General features: G+C 50.0%; 1 protein-coding gene across 3 annotated transcripts in view; it reads left to right on the top strand.

The window, feature by feature from the left end:
* The window catches only part of IFNLR1 (interferon lambda receptor 1), a 34,344-nt gene extending 21,834 nt beyond the window's left edge, over positions 1-12,510 (top strand). Inside the window, exons 4-8 of one of the 3 annotated variants that reach the window (XM_064363467.1) lie at positions 5,055-5,197; positions 7,901-8,060; positions 8,352-8,482; positions 9,640-9,922; positions 10,132-10,261. In XM_064363467.1, coding sequence (XP_064219537.1) covers positions 5,055-5,197; positions 7,901-8,060; positions 8,352-8,482; positions 9,640-9,922; positions 10,132-10,166 — 752 coding nt within the window. In that variant the 3' untranslated portion in view covers positions 10,167-10,261. Of the gene's footprint in view, positions 1-5,054; positions 5,198-7,900; positions 8,061-8,351; positions 8,483-9,639 lie in introns of all 3 variants that reach the window. The other 2 variants (XM_064363466.1, XM_064363468.1) reach the window with 2 other exon arrangements.
* Positions 12,511-20,284: the final 7,774 nt, after the last annotated feature.

The following is a 20,284-nucleotide window of genomic DNA, read 5'->3' as shown; positions in this document are numbered from 1 at the left end:
GACTCCGTCTCAAAAAAACAAAAAAAAGAGATATAATAAGAAGAGATGTATTATGGGAAATGGCTCATGCAATTATAGACACAAAAACATTCACAATATGCGGTCATATGCTGGAGAACCAGGAAAGCTTGTGGTGTGATTCCATCTGAGTCTGAAGGCCCAAGACCAGGGGAGCAGTGGCGTCCGAGGCCACAGGCCCAACAATCAGAAGGGCCACTGGTATAAGTCCCAGAGTCCAAATGCCTGAGAACAGGAAGCTCTGACATCCAAGAGCAGGCAAGTTGATGTGCCAGCTCAGGAAGAGGCAGCACGAATGTGCCATTCCTCCATCTGTTGTTCTCTTTGGGCCCTCAGTGGACTGGATGATGCCTGCCCACACTGGTCAGGACACATCTTCACCCAGTCTACAGATTCAAATGTTAATATCTTCCGGAAAAATCCTCACAAATGGGCCCAGAAATAATGTTTTACCAACTAACTGGGTATTCCTTAGCCCAGTCAAATTGACACATAAAATCAACCATCACCGGCCAGGCACTGTGGTTCACACCCGTAATCCAGCACTTTGGGAGGTCAAGGTGGGAGGATCCCTTGAGGCCAAGGTAGGCAGATCACTTGAGCCCAGGCGTTCAAGACCAGCCTGGGCAACATAAGTAAAACTTATCTCTACAAAAAAAAAAAAAAAAGAATAAATTCTCTGGTTGTGGTGGTGTGCACCTGTGGTCCCAGCTATTTGGGAGGCCAAGGTGGGAGGATGATTTGAGCCTGGGAGGTCAGGGCTGCAGTGAGCCATGATTGTTCTGTTGCACTCCAGCCTGGGTGACAGAGCAACACCGTGTCTTAAAGAAAAAAAATTTAACTATCACAGAAGGCAGAAGGAAAGACAGATGGGTGTGTGAGATGGGTGGGTCGATAAGATAGAAGAAAAGGGGGACATCCAGGAAGGGAAGGAAGGGCTGGAGTGGAGGAGAAGCAAGGAAGGAAGGAGAAACAAGAAGGAAGGATGTGTAGAAAGATAAAAAGGAAGAATGGATGGATGGGAAGAATGGAGAGTAGCTAAGAAGGCTGACCTGCTAGATAAAAGGGAAGAAGTATAGATGAATAATTAGAAAGGAGGCATAGGAAGGAAAAAATATTGGTTAGAAAGGGTGATTGAGGGGAAAGGAAGGGAGGCTGAGATGGATGGATGGATGGGAAGGAAAGGAAGAATGAGAAGGCAGACAGGAAGGCTGTCTGGCTAGAAGGATGGTGGACAAACCACAATGACTGGATGGATAGGAATAAGACATTCGAAGAATAAAGGGAAAAACACGAGATTTAAATTGTTTTAATTGTTCGTCCCCTCCCTGAAATTCTCCTGATTCTTCAGCCCCATATCCCAAGCCAGGGTGACTCTTCCTGCCTTTGCACTTCCTCTACACTTTTCTTGCTCCCATCTGTGGCCTTGGTCACTTTCTTATGGTAGTTTGCATATTTCATTTACCCCAAAGCTTATCCTGACCTGGAGGTCAGGATACAAGGAGGCCTCATCTCCTCATTCCCGTCAGCTCCCTTCCCAAAGCTTGATACCTAGTCAGTACCCAGCAGATGTTACCTAAACATGTAAGTAATGGCATCGTGAGGAAGCCACATGTTTACCTTGACCACAAACACAGGGCAGAGGTGACTAGTGTGGTCAGAGATCCCTGCTGGCTGGGAATCAGGGAAGGCTGCATGGAAGAAGTGGTATTTTAGTTAGAACTTGAAGGATGGTGTATTAGTTTTCTCTGGCTGTCATATCCCTTGTCACATTGCCCTCTCCATCTTCAAACCATTGGGCAAGGCTAGAGGGCTCTCAACAGACTGTCAGTAGGAATATGGAAGTTAAAGACTCAGAGTGCAGAAAGAAACAAGCAGCATTATAGAGAAAAGCTAAATCCCCTCCGAGATTACCTCAACCATCATGAAGAGCCTGTTAGTAGACACACCGATACTCTAGGCACTGCTTCACAAGGTAAGGAACACGTTATTGAAAACTCGAGAAAGGGAGACACTTGTTCTGTATTGGCAGAAAGCTTAGCAGAACTGTGTCCTGCAGTTATGTGGGAAGCAGAGCTCGTAAATGATGAACTTGAGTGCTTATCGGAGGAGGTTTCCAAATAAAATGTGGAAGGCACAGCCTGGTTTCTTCCTGCCACTTATAGTAAAATGCAAGAGGAAAGAAAGAAAATGAGGGAAGAATTTAAACAGAAAGGAACTAGGACTTGAGGATTTCTGAAGTTCTCAATGTATGCAAAAAACAATAAAATTAAGAGACTGTAGCCAGGCACGGTGGCTTATGCTTGTAATCCCAGCAATTTGGGAGGCCAAATTGGGCAGATCACCTGAGGTCAGGAGTTTGAGACCAGCCTGGCCAATGTGGTGAAACCTGTCTCTACTAAAAATACAAAAATTAGCTGGGTGTGGTGGTGGGCACCCATAATCCCAGCTTCTCGGGAGGCTGAGGCAGGAGGATCACTTGAACCCAACAGGTGGAGGTTGCAGTGAGCCAAGATCACGCCACTACACTCCAGCCTGGGTGACAGAGCAAGACTCCATCTCAAAAAAAACAAAAATTGCTCCCAAAAGTGTGACATAGAGAAACATCCAAGTGTATGATTGTACCAAACCTCAGGAAGATAAAAGATCAAAGTACTCAGTCACTTAAAAAGCTCTTTGAAGAGATTAAGTGTATAACTCACAGTGCCCTTAAATCAAACCAGGGGACTTCTAGGAAGCTGAAGAGCATTGTCCCTCAGCCATGTCAGCTGGAGCCAAAGTAGAGAAGGTTTATCTGAAAAAAAAGATTTGTGGACCTGGATTTATCTAATAATGCAGTGGATTCCCCCATGACATTCATAGGAGACCCATAAGTTCCTGAGAACTTTACATCCACAGAAACACTGTTAGCTTGGGCTACATGGAACACAGAGCGTATGAAATCAAAGGCTGTTGGACTGTCCGGTTTCTACTGGTGAGATGCACACTAGTAAAACTACTTAGCTGCAGATACCTGCTACCTTTAGCAAAAAGAAAGTATGACTCAGACAGTGAAACCAGAAGTTCAAAGGGCAGTGCTAAGAGTCAAAGAGAATTTTTCCCAGGCCTTGAAACCTAATGGAGTTTTCGTGGCTGGATTTTCAAGCTGCGTTGGAACATGACTGCGTTGTCCCTTCCATTTCCCCATGCTTGAACCAGATTATCCGGAACTCCTATCCTGTGCCTGTCCCACATTTTATGGTTGGGAGCAGATAACTGTAGTTTTACTGGCCCACAGATGGAGAGAAACTGTGCCCCGGGAGTTGTACTGTTGGACCCAGGGTCTATTTGACTCTGATTTAAATACTGTTGATTTGGGAATTTGAGTTGATACGATAAGAAGATGAGATCGTGGGGGACATTGGGATGGAGGGAATGGGTTTTGCATTTGAAAGAGATATGGATTAGGTGGGAGGCGGAGGAGGACCATGGTAGGCAGAATGAGCTTCTAAAGGTGCTCTGCCCTAGCCCCCGGCAGCTGAGAATATGTCAGATGTCGGTATTGCCTGGCAATAGGGAATCTTAATTAAGGTTATAGACTGCTATGGTTTGAATGTCCCCTTAAAACTCATGTTGACATTTAATTATCATTGTGATTGCCTTAAGAAGCGGCACTATTAAAAGGCGACTTAGTCCTTAAGAGCTCTGCCCTCATGAATAGATTAACGTCAGTCTTGCGGGAGTGTGTTTATCAAGAATGGATTGTTAGAAAAGTGAATTCTGGCCAGGTGCAGTGGCTCACGCCCATAATCCTAGCATGTTGGGGGGCCGAGGCTGGTGGGTCTCTTGAAGTCAGCAGTTTGAGACCAACCTGGCCAATGTGGTGAAACCCTGTCTATACTAAAAAACACAAAAATTATCCGCAAGTGGTGGTGCATGCCTGTGATCCCAGCTACTCGGGAGGCTGAAGCAGAAGGATCTCCTGAATCCAGGAGGCAGAGGTTGCAGTGAGCCAGTATTGCCCCATTGCACTCCAGCCTGGGTGACAGAGCAAGACTCTGTCCCAAAAAAAAAAAAAAAGAAAAGTGAGTTCTGCCCTCTCTTCCTGGCTCACTCTCCCCGTCTCTTGCCCTCCACCTTCCACCTTGGGAAGGCCAGCACAAAGGCCCTCATCAGATGCCAGTGCCATGTTTTTGGACTTCCAAGTCTCCAGAGCCATGAGCCAAATACATTTCTATTCATTATAAGTTACCCAGTGTGTGATAGTCTGTAATAGCAACACAAAATGGACTGAGACACAGATCTTCAAATAGTGAGGTTATCCTGGATAATCCAGATGGGCCCAGTCTAATCCCATGAGCCCTTGAAACTTTCTCCAGCTGGAAGCAGAAGAAAAGTGGCAGGCCGTGGTGCCGTTTCTGGTTTGACGATGGAAGGGCAATGTGATGAGAAATGCAGGTGCCTTCCGGAGCTGAGAGGCTCCCACTAACAACCGGCCAGGAAACAGGGACCACAGCCCTACAGCCACAAAGAACTAAGCTTTGCTGATAACCCAAGGGAGCTTGGAAGTGTCTTCTCCCCCAGTGGTTCCAGATGTGAGACCCAGAGCAGAGGAACCAGCCGAGCCCCCCTGGACTTCTGACCTAGAGAACTGTGAGATCTTAAGTCTGTATGGTTTTAAGCCACTGTGTGTGTGGTAATTTGTCATGGCAGCAAAAGGAAATGCACCCAGATGGGCAGGATCTACCAGGCCAGTGACATGTGGAGGACATCCAGGTGGAAGGGATGGCATGAGTGAAGCCAGGTCAGTGATGAGCCTGCCCGGATCACCTCTCCTCTCTAAGCCTCAGTTTTCCCCTCTATGAAATGAGAATAGTGATACCTTCCTCCCAGGGTCAGTGCAAGGCCGAAATAACAGGTTATAAGGTGCTAGGTGCACAGGAAGTGTTTGAAACATGCTGGTTGCTTTTCCATTTCCAAGACAGCTCTCTGGTCTGGGGTGATGGAGGCAGCGTGGCCCCTTGGGATTACTGACGGGCCCTGCTCTGTTTCTGCAGTGGAGCCAGCCCCTCCTCTCCTGGTGCTCACCCAGACGGAGGAGATCCTGAGTGTCAATGCCACCTACCAGCTGCCCCCCTGCATGCCCCCACTGGATCTGAAGTATGAGGTGGCATTCTGGAAGGAGGAGGCCGGAAACAAGGTAGGAAGCTCCTTTCCTGCCCCCAGGCTAGGCCCCCTCCTCCACCGCTTCACATTCAGATTCTCCTCACCCTCCCAGCCTGCTCCTGCACGCCTCCTCCAGGAAGCCTTCCCTGTACACCCCTGACTCCTGGCAGTCAGCCCTTGACTTGTACACAGTGTGACTGGCCTGTGGCTCACCCTGCCCTCGTCCCCTGAAGAAACTAAGAACAGGGAGAGCATCCTGCCCCGGCACAGTACAGAGGCCAAGAACACAGCAGTTTGCTACTTAATATTTTTAAAAATTATTATTATTGTTATCATTTTGAAATGGAGTTTCACTGTCACCCAGGCTAGAGTACAGGGGCACGATCTCAGCTCACTGCAACCTCCGCCTCCCGGGTTCAAGTGATTCTCGTGCCTCAGCCTCCTGAGTAGCTGGGATTACAGGTGCGCACCACCATGCCAGGCTAATTTTTGTATTTTTAGTAGAAACAGGGTTTCACCATGTTAGCCAGGCTGGTCTTGAATGGCTGACCTCAAGTGATCTGCCCTCCTTGGCCTCCCAAAGTGCTGGGATTACAGGTATGAGCCACCGCACCTAGCCATTTTTAAAAATTATTAACCTTTCCTTTTTTTCTTCTAATAAAATCTGATCAAAGTATGATGACCTACAAGAGGCCTGCTTGCCAAGTCAACAGTAGAGAAAATCTAAAAAATACAGATAAGCTCTAAGAAGCAAACCAAAAGTACCCAGAGATGACCACACATCACTCTGGTGCTTATCCAGTTTCAGATTTGTTTTCTGTGTATGCATGCGTGTATATCTGCATTTATTTATGGCAAGGGCTGGCAGACTTGCCCGAGGAAGGCCAGATAGTGGATATTTTTGGCTTTGGGGGCCTTCTGTTCTCTCAGGATGACTCAATGCTGCAGTTATAGCACAAACGGAGCTGTAGCCAATCTGTAAATGGATGGACATCGCTGGGTTCCAGTAAAACTGTTTATAGGCCAGGTGCGGTGGCTCACGCCTGCAATCACAGTACTTGGGAGACTGCAGTGGGAGGATTACCTTAGTCCAGGAGTTCAAGAGCAGCCCGGGCAACATGGTGAAACAGCATCTCTAAAAAAAACTTGAAAAAAAAAAAAAAAAAGCCAAGTATGGTGAAGAATGCTTGTGGTCCCAGCTACTTGGGATGCTGAGGCAGGAAGATCTCCTGAGCCCAGGAAGTAGAGGCTACAGTGAGCCATAATCACGCCTCTGCACTTCAGTTCAGCCTGGGCAGCAGAGTGAGACCTTGTCTCAAAAAAATAAAAAATAAACCTTTTTACATAAACAAACGGCCAGCCAGATTTGGTCCACAGCCCCTTGCTCCAGTTTGTTCTTGCTTCCACTAAGGCAGCGTTCACACTCCTGATCCCCTGCATCCTCCGGATTCCAGGGAATATAGATCTCAATCCAGTGTGGTTCCCGCCTTCAAGAACCTCACAAATATTGCAGACCAACACTGACCAATAGAAAGAAATACAATGCAAGCCACATGTGCAGTTTTAAGTGTTCCATGTTAAATTAAGTAAAAAGAGACAGGTAAATCAAATTTTAATAACAGATTTTACTTCATCCAATAGAATGGCATCATTTCAATGTGCAATCCTGATAAAAATGATTGAGATCTTTTACATTCTTTTTCCCTGCTTCTTTGAAATCTGATGTGTGTTTTGTATTTGGAACACCTCTCAGTGTGGACCAGATGCATTTCACATGCTCAGCAGCCACACGTGGCCAGAGCCTTCTGTACCAGGCGGTGCAGCATTTGTAGAGGTTTCCTCCGCTCCCGATAGACTGGGAGACCCCAAGATGAGAAACCCAAGGAATGTGCTTCGCAAAGTAGGGACCCACAGGCAGACCCTAATTGGGTGCACGCCAGGGTGACCCCAAGTGGCAGGCTGCTTTTGAACCATGGCTATCCCTACCTGGAGACTCAGCTGAAAAGAACTCAGGTAGTGTTGGGGAAGTGCTCCCTCGATGCTTAAACCTTAATGCAGGAAAAGAATAAGAGGTTCAGGCAAGGAGGGAGGATCACTTAAGGCCAGGAGTTCGAGACCAGCCTGGGCAACAGCAAGACCTTGCCTGTACCAAAAATAATTTTAAAAAATTATCCAGGCACAGTGGCTCACGCCTGTAATCCCAACACTTTGGGAGGCCAAGGCAGGTGGATCACCTGAGGTCAAGAGACCAGCCTGACCAACATGGAGAAACCCTATCTCTACTAAAAATACAAAATTAGCTGGGCATAGTGGCATATGCCTGTAATCCCAGCTACTCAGGAGTCTGAGGCAGGAGAATCACTCAAACCCAGGAGGCAGAGATTGTGGTTAGCCAAGATTGCACCATCGTACTCCAGACTGGGCAACAAGAGCGAAACTCTATCTCAAAAAAAACTAATTAAATAAAAATTACCCAGGTATGGTGGTGTGAACCTGTAGTCCCTAGCTACTTGGAGAGCTGAGGTGGGAGGATCGCTTGAGCCCAGGAGTTTGAGGCTGCAGTGAGCTGTGATCACACCACTGCACTTTGGCCTGGGTGACAGAGCCAGACCCTATTGCCTAAAAAAAAAAAAAAAGAAAGAAAGAAACACTACCATGTCTGCCAACCCCACTCTCTCCTGGCTGTGAAACAAATCCCCACAGCAGTTCTGCCACTCTCTGCTTCTTTTCCAAACAGACCCTATTTCCAGTCACTCCCCACGGCCAGCCAGTCCAGATCACCCTCCAACCAACCACCAGCGAACGCCACTGCCTAAGTGCCAGAACCATCTACACCTTCAGTGTCCCGAAATACAGCGAGTTCTCCCAGCCCGCCTGCTTCTTGCTGGAGGTCCCAGGTGGGTACTAAGTGGTGCAGAAGCGGGAACTTTCCCTCTGGACCTTGGGAGCTTCGTGACACCATGCTTACAAGCATGAGCCTAGAGATAGACTCACCTGGATTAAAACCACACTCATTGTGTGTCTTTGGGCGGCTTACATAATGCCCCGAGCCTTTGTTTGCACAGTCTGTAGAATGGGTTTATTCTTGTGAGGATTAAATAGGGTAATGAAGGTGAAGCACTCAGCACATGTGCAGTTGTAGGCAAGAGCCATTGTTGTTTCTCTCATTATTATTTTTCCTTCCTTAGAAACCAACTGGGTTTTCCTGGTGCTGCCATCACTTCTGCTACTGCTGTTAGCAATTGCCACAGGGGGTGTGATCTGGAAGAGCCTCATGGGGAATCCCTGGTTTCAGCGGGCAAAGATGCCACACGCCCTGGTATAGCAAATCTGGGGCTGTGTAGCAGGTGGGGAGGGGTTGAGAGTAAGGGGCTGGGGCTGGAGCTATGAGTTATTCAGATAGAATATCGAAATGGTCCAGACTCTTGGACCAAAATATCTATCTTTGTGTCTGAATTTCCACCATTAGTAATGCATGCATTTAGTCCTGAATAAAATAGCAAATAGGCCCAGGAGGGAGGAGTGCCTTAAGTTCCTTTAAGATAAATAACTTCACCTCTGCTGGGATGTGTCAGGTGCTGGGAGCACAGCCCCCAGCCTCGGGCCTCAGAAGAGATAACCAGAGGGGAGGAGGAGAGGGGGCACCAAAGGGATGTCTTAAAAGGGTCCCAATTTTTAGTTCACAGTTTATCCCAGGATGAGCTGTGCCTGGCTGACCTTGGCGCTTCCTCCCTGCTCCACTGTGTCTCTCCCTTAGAATCTAGGGGCCTGCTGGGGCAGGGGAAGCCCAGGAGGTGATATGGGTTGGCCCTGTTCAGATAAGGGCTGGCAGGTGCAGTTTGGGCATAGGCGAGGCTCTGATGGACATGGGGGCTTTGAGGATGGGTTCTGAGTGTCCCTGCATCATGGCAGGGTGGCAAGGGGAGCATTTCCACATTCCCCGGCTCCAGGGCCTGTGGGAGAACCCCACTAACTGTCGAGATGACGGGTAGACATATCTGTGCCCTGCCCCGTGCCCTCAGCCTTCCTGTCAAGAGCACACCCACTGGACTGGCAGCTCCCAGCACCTGCACCCAGTGGGCTTTCTCTGGCCTCTGGAGCCCACACTGCCCCTGCGCATGGCAGGCATTAAGTGGCAGAGAATTAACACTGCCACCCGCTCTTCCATCCCTCAGCAATGACGGACAGGGGCTGTGGGTAAATAGCACAGGAGCATCCCCGTCGTGGGATCGCTCTGAGGTGCGTGTGCCCCCGTGGCTCCCTGAGTCCCCAGCAGGGTTAAGTGCCAGGAGCCCTAGGGCTGCCCCCCCCACACACACACTCCCATCTGGTGCATCCTGGGATCACGTCTCAAAGAAACTACTTACACTTGAATCCTTTTCTCAGGTCTGTTTCTAGGGGAATTTAAATGAAGATAATCGTGCTTCAGGAAGGAAAGCCTAAATTTTCTGCTCTTCTCTCCCCTCCCCAAATCAGGACTTTTCTGGACACACACACCCTGTGGCAGCCTTTCAGCCCAGCAGACCAGAATCCCTGAATGACTTGCTCCTCTGTCCCCAAAAGGAACTGACCAGAGGGGTCAGGCCCACGCCTAGGGTCAGGGCCCCAGCCACCCAGCAGGCAGGACGGACGAAGGCACTTGCGGAGGATGAGGAAGAAGAGGAGGAGGACATGGAAGATGGCGTCAGCTTCCAGCCCTACATTGAACCACCCTCTTTCCTGGGGCAACAGCACCAGGTTCCAGAGCACTCAGAGGCAGGTGAGGTGGACTCAGGGAGACCCAGGGCTCCTCTGGACCCAGCTGAAGGCTCTTCTGCTTGGGATTCTTCAGATAGAAGCTGGGCCAGCACTATGGACTCCTCCTGGGACAGGGCTGGGTCCTCTGGCTATTTGTCTGAGAAGGGGCCAGGCCAAGGGTCAGGTGGGGATGGGCACCAAGCACCTCTCCCATCACTTGAATTCTCCAAGGACTCGGGTTTCCTGGAAGAGCTCCCAAAAGATGACCTCTCCTCCTGGGCCACCTGGGGCACCTTACCACCAGCGCCGAATCTGGTCTCTGGGGAGCTCCCAGTTTCTCTTCAGACACTGACCATCTGCTGGGACAGCAGCCCTGAGGAGGAAGAGGAAGAAGAGGAGGCGAGGGAATCAGAAATTGAGGACAGTGGTCCGGGCAGCTGGGGGGCTGAGAGCACCCAGAGGACTGAGGAGAGGACACTGGGGCATTACATGGCCAGGTGAGCTGTCCCCCGGCTTCCACTGACTCTGATGCCGCTGCCTTTGCGAGGACTACCGGACTTCCCAAGAAACCATACCTCCCCTAGAGGGCGGAGGGGCATTGCACTTCCAGGACGTCCACCTAGTGGCGGTTTGTCTGCCAGGCTCAGCAATAACAGGCCCCTCCCTCCTGGGACCCACCGCTTTAGGCTGAGCTCCAAGAGGGGTGGACACAGGGTGGGCTGAGGTCAGAGGTTGGTGGGTTGACAGGCCAGGGGGAAAAATTATCCCAGGACAGCACGAAACAGGTGAGGTCAGGTCACAGCAGACATCGAGGGCAGACACCAGCAAGGGGCCCTCTGGAGCTTGGGACCTCTGGAAGCACACCCGCTCTACCTCATGCCTTTCCCGGCAGCCGCTGAGCTCCCCCACCCCAGGGCTCAGCCTCTTGATTCATTGGTCCCCTAGGTTAGGCCCACATTAAAATCCAGTTGGCCGAGGGTTTTGGATGGGAAGTGAAAGGTGGCTGTCCTCAAATCCTGGTCTTTGGAGTCATGGCACTGTGTGGTTTTCAGTGTCGGACCGGGGTTCAAATCCCAGCTCTGCTGTTCACTGTTTGTGTGATCTTGGGGAAGCTACCTTCCTTCTCTACGTCGGCTTCCTCATCTGCAGCTACACCTGGGTGTGGTGAGGGTTCTAGGGATCTCAGACGTGCGTAGCACAGGGCCCTCTGTGTCCTTGGTGCTCTCTATGTGGTGGCTGGTAGAATTCTCCATCCATCCAGGCTCCAGGAGACCCCTGGGCATCTCCCACCTGTGGCCCCTAAACCCAGAGTGACTGAGAGCACTCACCATTCAGCTTGTCTCATCCTTCATCTACCTCCTTCCTTCTACCCTCACTGCCTCCCTGTCAGGAGATCAAGCTCTCAGAAGCCAGAGCCCCACCCAAGGGGACCCTGGTCTCTCCGCCATTACCCAGCAATGGAAACCCTGCTTCCCGGGGAAGGAACCAAGTGCTCCACCTTCTAGGGGCCCAGTTTGTTGGAGCAGGACAGTAACACGGCAGGAATCGGACTTCTAGGTCCATAAGCCCTGTTTGGACAGCACTTTAGACGCTTGGTTGACTATCGCGATCCTAAGAAGTCTCATTCTCCTTATAAGAAATCAATGCCTTCTGCTGGTTGCATCACCACCCTCAGGTGACTATCCTTACCTGAGCATCCTCAGCTAACCTACACCCACCTGAATACAAATGAGCGTGGCTCAGGTTTCACCCTTAGGACCAAAGTGTTTTGTGGTGGGAAATCTGAACGACCTTGGCTCTGTGGCCATTCAACCTGCCAGGACTGACGTCTCTGGATTTGTGAAGAAGGGATCTTTAAAGCCACTGAAGCCGCAGAGCTGTGTCGTATTAAAGCCGCCACAAGAGTACAGCATTAAATGGCAGAACTGGAAAAGCTTCTTAGGGCATCTTATCCAGGAGTTCTCAAACCATGTCCCCCAAAGGCCTTGGTGGCAGTTGCAGGGCGTGCTACGGGGTTCTAGGAGCCTCGCCACTTTCACCAGAGCAGCCTCACTGTGCCCTGATTTACATACCGTAGCTTTCTACGTGAGGTTTTGTTTAGAGAGGTTCCACTGCCCAAAAAAGAGTTAGCAAACCAGTTTTTGAATCAAACACCTATCTTGTTTCAAAGGAGCTGAGGTCAAGAGTGGCAAAGGCACTTACCCAAGGTCACCCAGCAGTGCTGCTCTGATGACTTATTGTGCACATCTCCAAGGGAGAGAGCGTCGATCTCTGCACAGCCAGGCCAACCTCCGATCCCTTGGCCATGTCAATAAAATATGAAGGTCACAGCCACGATTTCTAAGGGTCAGGAGGCCTTCATCACTGCTGGGACGGACGGATGGACACACACACACACCTGTGTCTCCCCAGGGGTTTTCCCTGCAGTGAGGCTTGTCCACATCATTGAGCCCAGGAGAGGAAAAACAAACAAACCACAGAGCTGGTGATGGCTGTGGCTCAGGGCCAGCTCCCAGGGAAATTCCCAGACCTGTACCGATGTTCTCTCTGGAACCCAGCCAAGCCTCTTCGTGGAGGTAATTTCAAAAAAGTAAAAGCTATCATCAGCATCACCTTGTATGAAATAACCACTCTGTTTCTATTCTTAAACCTTACTATTTGTTTGGTTTTTTGAGTCAGAGTTTTGTTCTTGTTACCCAGGCTAGAGTGCAGTGGCATGGTCTCTGCTCACTGCAACCTCCGCTTCCTGGATTCAAGTGATTCTCCTATCTCAGCCTCCCAAGTAGCTGTGATTACAGGTGCCCATCATCACACCTGGCTAATTTTTTTTGTATTTTTAGTGGAGACAGGGTTTTACCACGTTGGCCAGGCTGGTCTCGAACTCCTGACCTCAGGCTATCCGCCCACCTCGGCCTCCCAAAGTGCTGGGATTACAGGTGTGAGCCACTGCGCCCGACCAAACCTTACTTTTTTTTTAAAGAATTATTTCCAGAATTTAATTTCTGACATAGCTTGAGCTTTCTAGTAACTGTCAGCTCCATCTCCTTTATCGTCATTAAGTCATTCACAAAAAGCCATGAGGAGCATTAGGAAAGGGCATGAGAATCAGTATAACACTTTGCCTTGAGTGCTCAGCACGTAACTGTTACAAAGCTCTCTCACGTGCACAGCGGGTTGCAGCTGCGTGGTGTGGGCTGGGCCTGCACTGGAGGGACATCCGGTGAAAATTTAGGACTAGCAGCGTAGATTGTTCTTACGTATCTGTATTTATTTCTATTTTTCTATGTTTATATCCTATTTAAATGATATCCTAATGCTTGTTGGAATTACCCTAAACTGTTTAAATAAAGAGCTCTATTTTTAGAGAAAAAGGGATAATTGAATGGAAAAGTGTATGTGCTTATCTTTTTTTGAGACAGGATCTCACTCTGTTGTGCATGCATTTTCCACCAGGCCTGGTTAATTTTTTTTATTTCTGTAGAGATGGAAATCTCCCTATGTTGCCCAGGCTGGTCTCAAACTCCTGGGCTCAAGCAATCCTTCCCGCCGTGGCCTCCCAAAGTGTTGGTTGGGATTACAGGTGTGAGTGACCGTGCCTGGCCTATGCTCTTGTCTCTCAAAAGCTCCTCACCTCTCCTCTGGGAAACCTAGCTGTTAAGATGACAAGGGTCTTGAGTTGAGTCCCAGAGAAAAGGCAGAAAGCTGGAAAGCAGTGCAGTGATCCAGGTAACACCAGGAGGGCACTATGGAGGCAAGATGGGGCGGGGGGTTGGGGGCGGCAGCCCAGGCAAAGGGTGTCATCAACAGGTCCCTGGTATGGGCGGCTGGACCTCAGTGCCCCTGGAGAGCTCTGGAAGTCCATGTAGGATGCACCTCAGGTTTGGTCCCCCTGCGAGGGGCAGAGGCCAGGGACTCTAGCTACTCCCTCTCATCACTCCAGTGTGGAGGCTGTTCCCTGAAGCAGAGTTGCAGGTACTTGCAGCTGGAATCCATCAAGCTGAGTGCACAAGAAAGGGGAATGCCATGGGGCTGAGGGCAGGGTCTCCAACCAATATCCCTTGTTGCAGTGAGGCTGGAGCTGACAGGTCACCCAACTGCAACTGTGGTCCATGGAAGGGTATAGAAACAGCCCGTGTGCCTAGCCTTGCACACCCTAACTCATTCCAGTGGCTCTGTGTTAGCAAGGGTCTCCCAGTTTCCAGCGATTCTCTCAAGGACACCTGGTGACTGTCTAGCATTGTCCCCGCAGTTGTCACCACTTACTGGTGCCAGGGCAGGTGCTAGACCCAAGCCTAGCGGATCCACCAAGTCCCCCTCCCTGGAATTCAGCAGTCTCCCTGGCTGGCTCGGCCTGGAGCAGGTACCTTCCAACCTGCTATGGCCCATTTCCCAGTCTGAGGAACAGGAAAGTCCTAGGACAAGACAAGAAGCAGCTACTGCCACGTGGGCTGCCGAGACGGAAAACGATAACCCCTGCTCCTGGCCCCTCCTCCAGGTGCAGCTGCACCCCCAGCCTCAGCTTCATCCCACTTTTAAAATTCTTTTTTGCTAGATAGAGTCTCCTTCTCTGTCACCCAGGCTAGAGTGCAGTGGCGTGATCTCAGCTCACTGCAACCTCCACTTCCCAGGCCAAGTGATTCTCGTGCCTCAGCCACCCAAGAAGCTGGACTGTGAGTCACCATGCCCTGCTAACTTTGTTGTCGTTGTTGTTTTGAGATGAAGTCTTGCTCTGTCACCCAGGCTGGAGAGTGCAACGGCATGATCTTGGCTCAGGGCAACCTCCGCCTCCCAGGTTCAAGCAATTCTCCTGCCTCAGCCTCCCAAGTAGCTGCACACCCCGCTAATTTTTGTATTTTTAGAAGAGACGGGGTTTCACCATGTTGGTCAGGGTGGTCTCAAACTCCTGACCAAGTGATCTGCCCGCCTCGGCCTAAGTGCTGAGATTACAGAATTACAGACGTGAGTCACCGCACCTGGCCTAAAATTTGTTGTTCTTTATTGAAGATGCCCTCTAAGCCAGAGTTCTAAGCCACTGCACCATCAGCTTTCTTTAAGGTTTCTCCCTCATGATCTGCGCCGTGCATGTTATAGACTTGCTTGTTTTTCTCTTGCTAATCTGTCTTTTGTTACAGGGGGATCTGTCCCTACTATGAACAGTTGAGGGTTGAGAAATTATATTTCCTCCCCCAGGATTTAAGCCAGGGCCTTCTATTACTTGTAACCAAATGTCCTTGATAATTCACAAAGACAAGGGGACAGTGAATCTACCTCCCAGGTTCAAATGATTCTCCTGCCTCAGCCTCCCAAGTAGCTGGAATTACAAGCGCCCACCATCACTTCGGGTATCTGGTCCTTTCCAGGAAACAGGGAAGGACGTCCTTTGCAGGTAACTTGCCCGCCCTCCTCCTCCCACTGCTGGGTTGTCAACCCTTGAGCTTCTCTGGACCTGTCTGCTGCCACCTCCTGGACAGTGGTGGTATGGCAGAGCTGCTGGGCTTGGTCTTACCTGAACTGGGCTCAGGGAGCCTGGAAAGGGGAGGGCTGGGGTGATGGACGTGACATCCTGAAAACTTCCTTTAGGACAGGAGTTGTTTTTCCTCTTGGCACCAGCACCTGGCACAGAGTGGAAGCTTGGGATTGAATAAGTGAATGAAAGGATAAGTGAGTGAATTGGTGTATGAACTTGAGTCAGTAAGTGGACGGCTGTGGCTGACTTACATATAAGGTTGCAGCAGATCTCGAATGCGATGGTACAATCCCAATCCCAAATTCCTGTTGCCCGTGGGTGCCTGTCCTCCCTCGCCCAGCATCTTGCTCTGAGGGGCACTGGTGCTGCTCAGGCTGGGACTCATTATTCTCTAATTTACTGTTTCCCATGTGATTTGGGTTTGATCAATGGCTGCCTGTGACATCTTCCCTGAGCTCATTCCTGTGTGCACAAAGTAGGGCTGAAGTAATGAGGGTTGGGAGTGTTTTTTCTAAAAAAACAGACTAGAAGTTATATCTAAATGCATGAGTCAGCTCCGTGAGTCAACTCCTCAAGAGATACTGTCTGGGTTCCAGCGCCGGGAGCCACACCCTTGGCGTGTGACAATACACGACACAGAGGTGTGATGGCTTTATACAAGCTGAGTCTTTTTTTCTTTTCTGACCCCTAACTGCTTCCTTAAGTGGATGAAGAGCAGAAGGCGGGGGTCCTGAGGAGTGGGCAAACACATCAGCATGTGGCTGGAGGCCCCTCTCTAGGCGGCGGTGCCTCCAGGGTGAGGCGTATCCCCACTCTGAGCCTGTTTCTCCGGGTGCTCAATGGACCACCTGGGAAGCCAGAATCCAGCAGGAGCCTGGAGCCCTCCACACCCCCATCTCTGAGCTCCAGGCCCTTTCATGAAAGCCCCTTCTTCTAAGTAACTCTAACCCAGCCTGGACGCCTAACCTGCAGGATGCAACACCGTTACTTTCTCCAACCCTAGAACTGCGCCTCAGCAATAACGGTCAACTCAAACTTTTTTTTTTTTTTTGAGACAGTCCCGCTCTGTCACCAAGTGCCAGGCTGGAGTGCAGTGGCGCGACCTTGGCTCACTGCAACTTCCGCCTCCTGGGTTCAAACAATTCTCCTGCCTCAGCCACCAGAGTAGCTAGAATTACAGGCACCCACCCCCAAGCCCTGCTAATTTTTGTATTTTTAGTACAGACGGGGTTTCGCCATGTTGGCGAGACTAGTCTTAAACTCTTGACACCCGCCTCAGCCTCCCAAAGTGCTGGGATTACAGGCGTGAGCCACTGCACCCAGCCTCAAACTTCTAAAGGAATGTTAGCATTGCCCTCATGGCCCACACCTGCATACCAGTAGTCTAGGTTTTTGCAAAGGTTTTTAAGGGACCTCATTGGTCCTTGGGTTCCTTATTTTGTAACAGAGGATGCTTGCTGCATGAGACCTCCTTCTCAGAAACTTTTCAGAGAAAGCAACCCAGCAACGCCAAAGAATACACACTTATTTTCATTTCTAGATGAGGAAGCTGAGGACGAGAAGTTAAGGGACCCTCACACAGCAGGGAAGTGGCAGAGCTAGAATTCAGACCAGGTCTGTCTACTCGAAGTCCATGTTCCATTCACTTCTCCTGACTTTTTCTCATAGGGAGCCTGTGAAAGTGTTCCCCCATCCTGGTTGGAGGCGCGTGATCTTCTTAATGATTTTATGAAGAAGCATGGCCTTGTACATGCCTTATAAGCTTCTGGAACTTCAAGCTCCCAAGAGAGAGCTGAAGTTATAAGTAGAGTCAGGAAATTCTACAATGAATTTATGTTCATGTGAATGAAAGGAGTCATGAAGGGAATTCTGGGATGTCAGGGGAGGTTTCCAACCCCAAAGTGACATAGAAGCAGAGGCCACACAAGCTGCAGAGGCCCTTAGGAGGCTTCTAGACCAAGCCTCCTTTACAGACTGGGAAACTGAGGCCTCAAGAGGGGACAAGAGCTATTCATAGTCACTTGGAGTCAGTGCAAGGTTGGGACCAGACCCAGGCTCCTGACCTGGACCATGTAGTCAATGTCCCTGATTGACACAGCCCAGGCCTTGGAGTGAGATGGGCTCTCCGGCTCCTGCTCTCCAGGAATGATCGATCTCCCCCTGCTGAGTCGTCAACCATGAAGACAGCACTCCACACTCCCCGAAGACTTCCGGGAAACAGCCCACTGCCTTTTGATGTTCCTGCTTCTGGCATTCCTGGGTGTTGAGAGAAGCGACAGGAACAGGTCACATTCCTGAGTATTTCATTATAAAATGGGCTTTTTCTACAGCTTGGGGATGTTCCCTACAGTCTTAAAGCCCTGGCCAGCTTTCTCTGGCACACTCGTTCATTCAGCAAATCTTACCAAGTACCTGCTCTGTGCCAGCTCCCACTAGACACTAAGACACCCAGGAGAGCGAGCTCCAGGCCTTGTCCCTGTACTCAGTTCCATGGGGAGCAATGTCCCTGCAGTCAGTTCCATGGGGAACAATGTCCCTGTAGTCAGTTCCATGGGGAACAATGTCCCTGCAGTCAGTTCCATGGGGAACAATGTCCCTGTACTCAGTTCCATGGGGAGCAATGTCCCTCTAGTCAGTTCCATGGGGAATGGGAAAGCACCATGCAATACACGCCAGGAGCTGGGAACACAGAGCTGGTATTCCCAACCCCACCAAGGGAGGGGCTCACACAGGGAGGGCTTCGTGGTGGAAGTGAATTTGAGAAGAGGTCTAAAGAATGCATCGGAGTGAGACAGGAAAGTGGAGGTGGAAAGGGATTCTCGGAGGCAGGACAGCACATGCGTGCACTGGGGAAATTTGTCAGACAGAAAGCAAGTGCTTTTCCTGGGTCTGAGAATCAGCAAGGCGAACCTGCTGCTCTGAAGGTCAACGCTGTAAGTGGATGTTGGATCCGTGCTCTATGTTCAGCCATGTGGAGGGTACAGAGGAGTAGCAGGGAGCTCTTTGCACTCAGAATGCTTGACGAGCACCGTCCAGTTGTAGAGCCTAGAGAACGAGGTTACCTGCGGAACCTCTAACACTGGAGGCAGCTTCGTTGTGAATACCTCCAGCAGCCAAGAACTTTCTGCCTCTCAAGGCAGCCACACCATCATAGCAAGAGCGATGTCCTTAAATTTAAAAAACGGCCTCCCTAATGTCTCCCATGAACACCCCAGTTTTCCTTTCCAAGGCAGTTACACAAAAAGGGTCTAGAGCCTTCTCCATGCAATAGCCCCGCAAATATTTGAAGACGGTGCTCATGTCTCACCTCCACTCCAACCCAAATCTCTCCTTCCCATTACTTTGTTTGTTTGTTTAGAGACATAGTCTTGCTCTGTTGTCCAGGCTGAAGTGCAGTGGCTCAATCTCAGCTCACTGCAACCTCCGCCTCCCGGGTTCAAGCCATTGCTGTGCCTCAGCCTCCTGAGTAACTGGGATTACAGGTGCTCACCACCACACCCGGTTATTTTTATTTTTATTTTTATTTTCAGTAGAGAAGGGGTTTTGCCACGTCACCCAGGCTGGTCTTGAACTCCTGGGCTCTGGCAATCCACCCGCCTCAGCCTCCCAAAGGGCTAGGATTACAGGCATGAGCCACAGCACCCGGCCTCCTTTCCATTCTTGAACACGTAACGCAACTGAAGTATCATAGTGGATAATACCAAAATGCGGGCCAGGCAGCATGTTCTGGAAGGACTTGGTTTCCTTGTTTGTTTTCTGAGATAGAGCTCACTCTCTTGCCCAGGCTGAGTGCTGTGGTGCAGTCACGGCTCACCGCAGCCTCCAGCTCCTGGGCTCAAGCAATTCTCCTCCCTCAAGCTCCTGAGTACCTGGGACTACAGGCACAGGCCACCACACCTGGCTAATTTTTTATTATTTATGGAGACAGTGTCTCACTATGTTGTCCAGGCTGGTTTTAAACTCCTGGACTCAGACGATACTCCCTTCTTGGCCTCCCAAAGTGCTGGGATTATAGGCATAAGCCACCATGCCTGGCCTCTGGAAGGACTTTCAAAGTGAGATGTTATGGGCTGCAGTTATGAGGAGGGGCCACACTGCGGAAGAAGAAACTGTCTTGGTGAGCTTCGAGGAGAAGGGAGTTGGCTAAGGGAGTGGAAATGGCATTCCAGGAGGAGGGCAGAGCCCAGACAAAGGCCTGTCTTTAGTGCCTATTTGTTACGTTTAGTAACCTTGCTTTCCCTTAATATAAATTAGTGTATTTCCCATATAAACTTTAGGAAATGCAGATAAGCAAAGGGAAGAAAGAAGAATCACCTACAATTCCACTACCGCCCGGAGATAACTCCCGTGGTGTGTTCATCTATGTCCATCAAGACGCTTGCTCTGCATGTGCAGGTATGCGTTTCAGCCAGGGTGGTACTATACAGTTTACGATACGCTTCTAGTCGCTTGAAAAAATACAGTGAATCTTTACCAGGTCACAAAACATTTTTCTCCAGCATTATTTTGGAAGCTGCATTTGTCTTGCTTTGGGTGGACATATTATTCTTTTAACCAAACTTCTATTGTCAGACATGGAGGTTGTTTTCATTTTTTTCTTTTTTCTTTTCTTTTCCTTTTTTTTTTATTTTGAGATGGCATCTACGTCTGTCTCCCAGGCTGGAGTACAATGGCATGATCTCAGCTCACTTCAACCTCCGCCTCCTGGGCACAAGTGATTCTCCTGCCTCAGCCTCCCAAGCAGCTGGGATTACAGGTGCCTGCCACCACACCTGGCTAATTTTTGTATTTTTAGTAGAGACAGGGTTTCGCCATGTTGGCCAGGCTGGTCTCGAACTCCTCACCTCAGGTGATCCACCCACCTCGGCCTCCCAAAGTGCTGGGATTACAGGCGTGAGCCACCACGCCTGGCCTATT

The sequence above is a fragment of the Aotus nancymaae genome, unplaced genomic scaffold (genome assembly GCF_030222135.1).
Source record: "Aotus nancymaae isolate 86718 unplaced genomic scaffold, 86718_ANA_hifiasm-v0.15.2.pri h1tg000053l, whole genome shotgun sequence".
NCBI classification, from domain to species: Eukaryota; Metazoa; Chordata; class Mammalia; order Primates; family Aotidae; genus Aotus; species Aotus nancymaae.
This window is presented reverse-complemented; position numbering and strand designations above follow the sequence as displayed.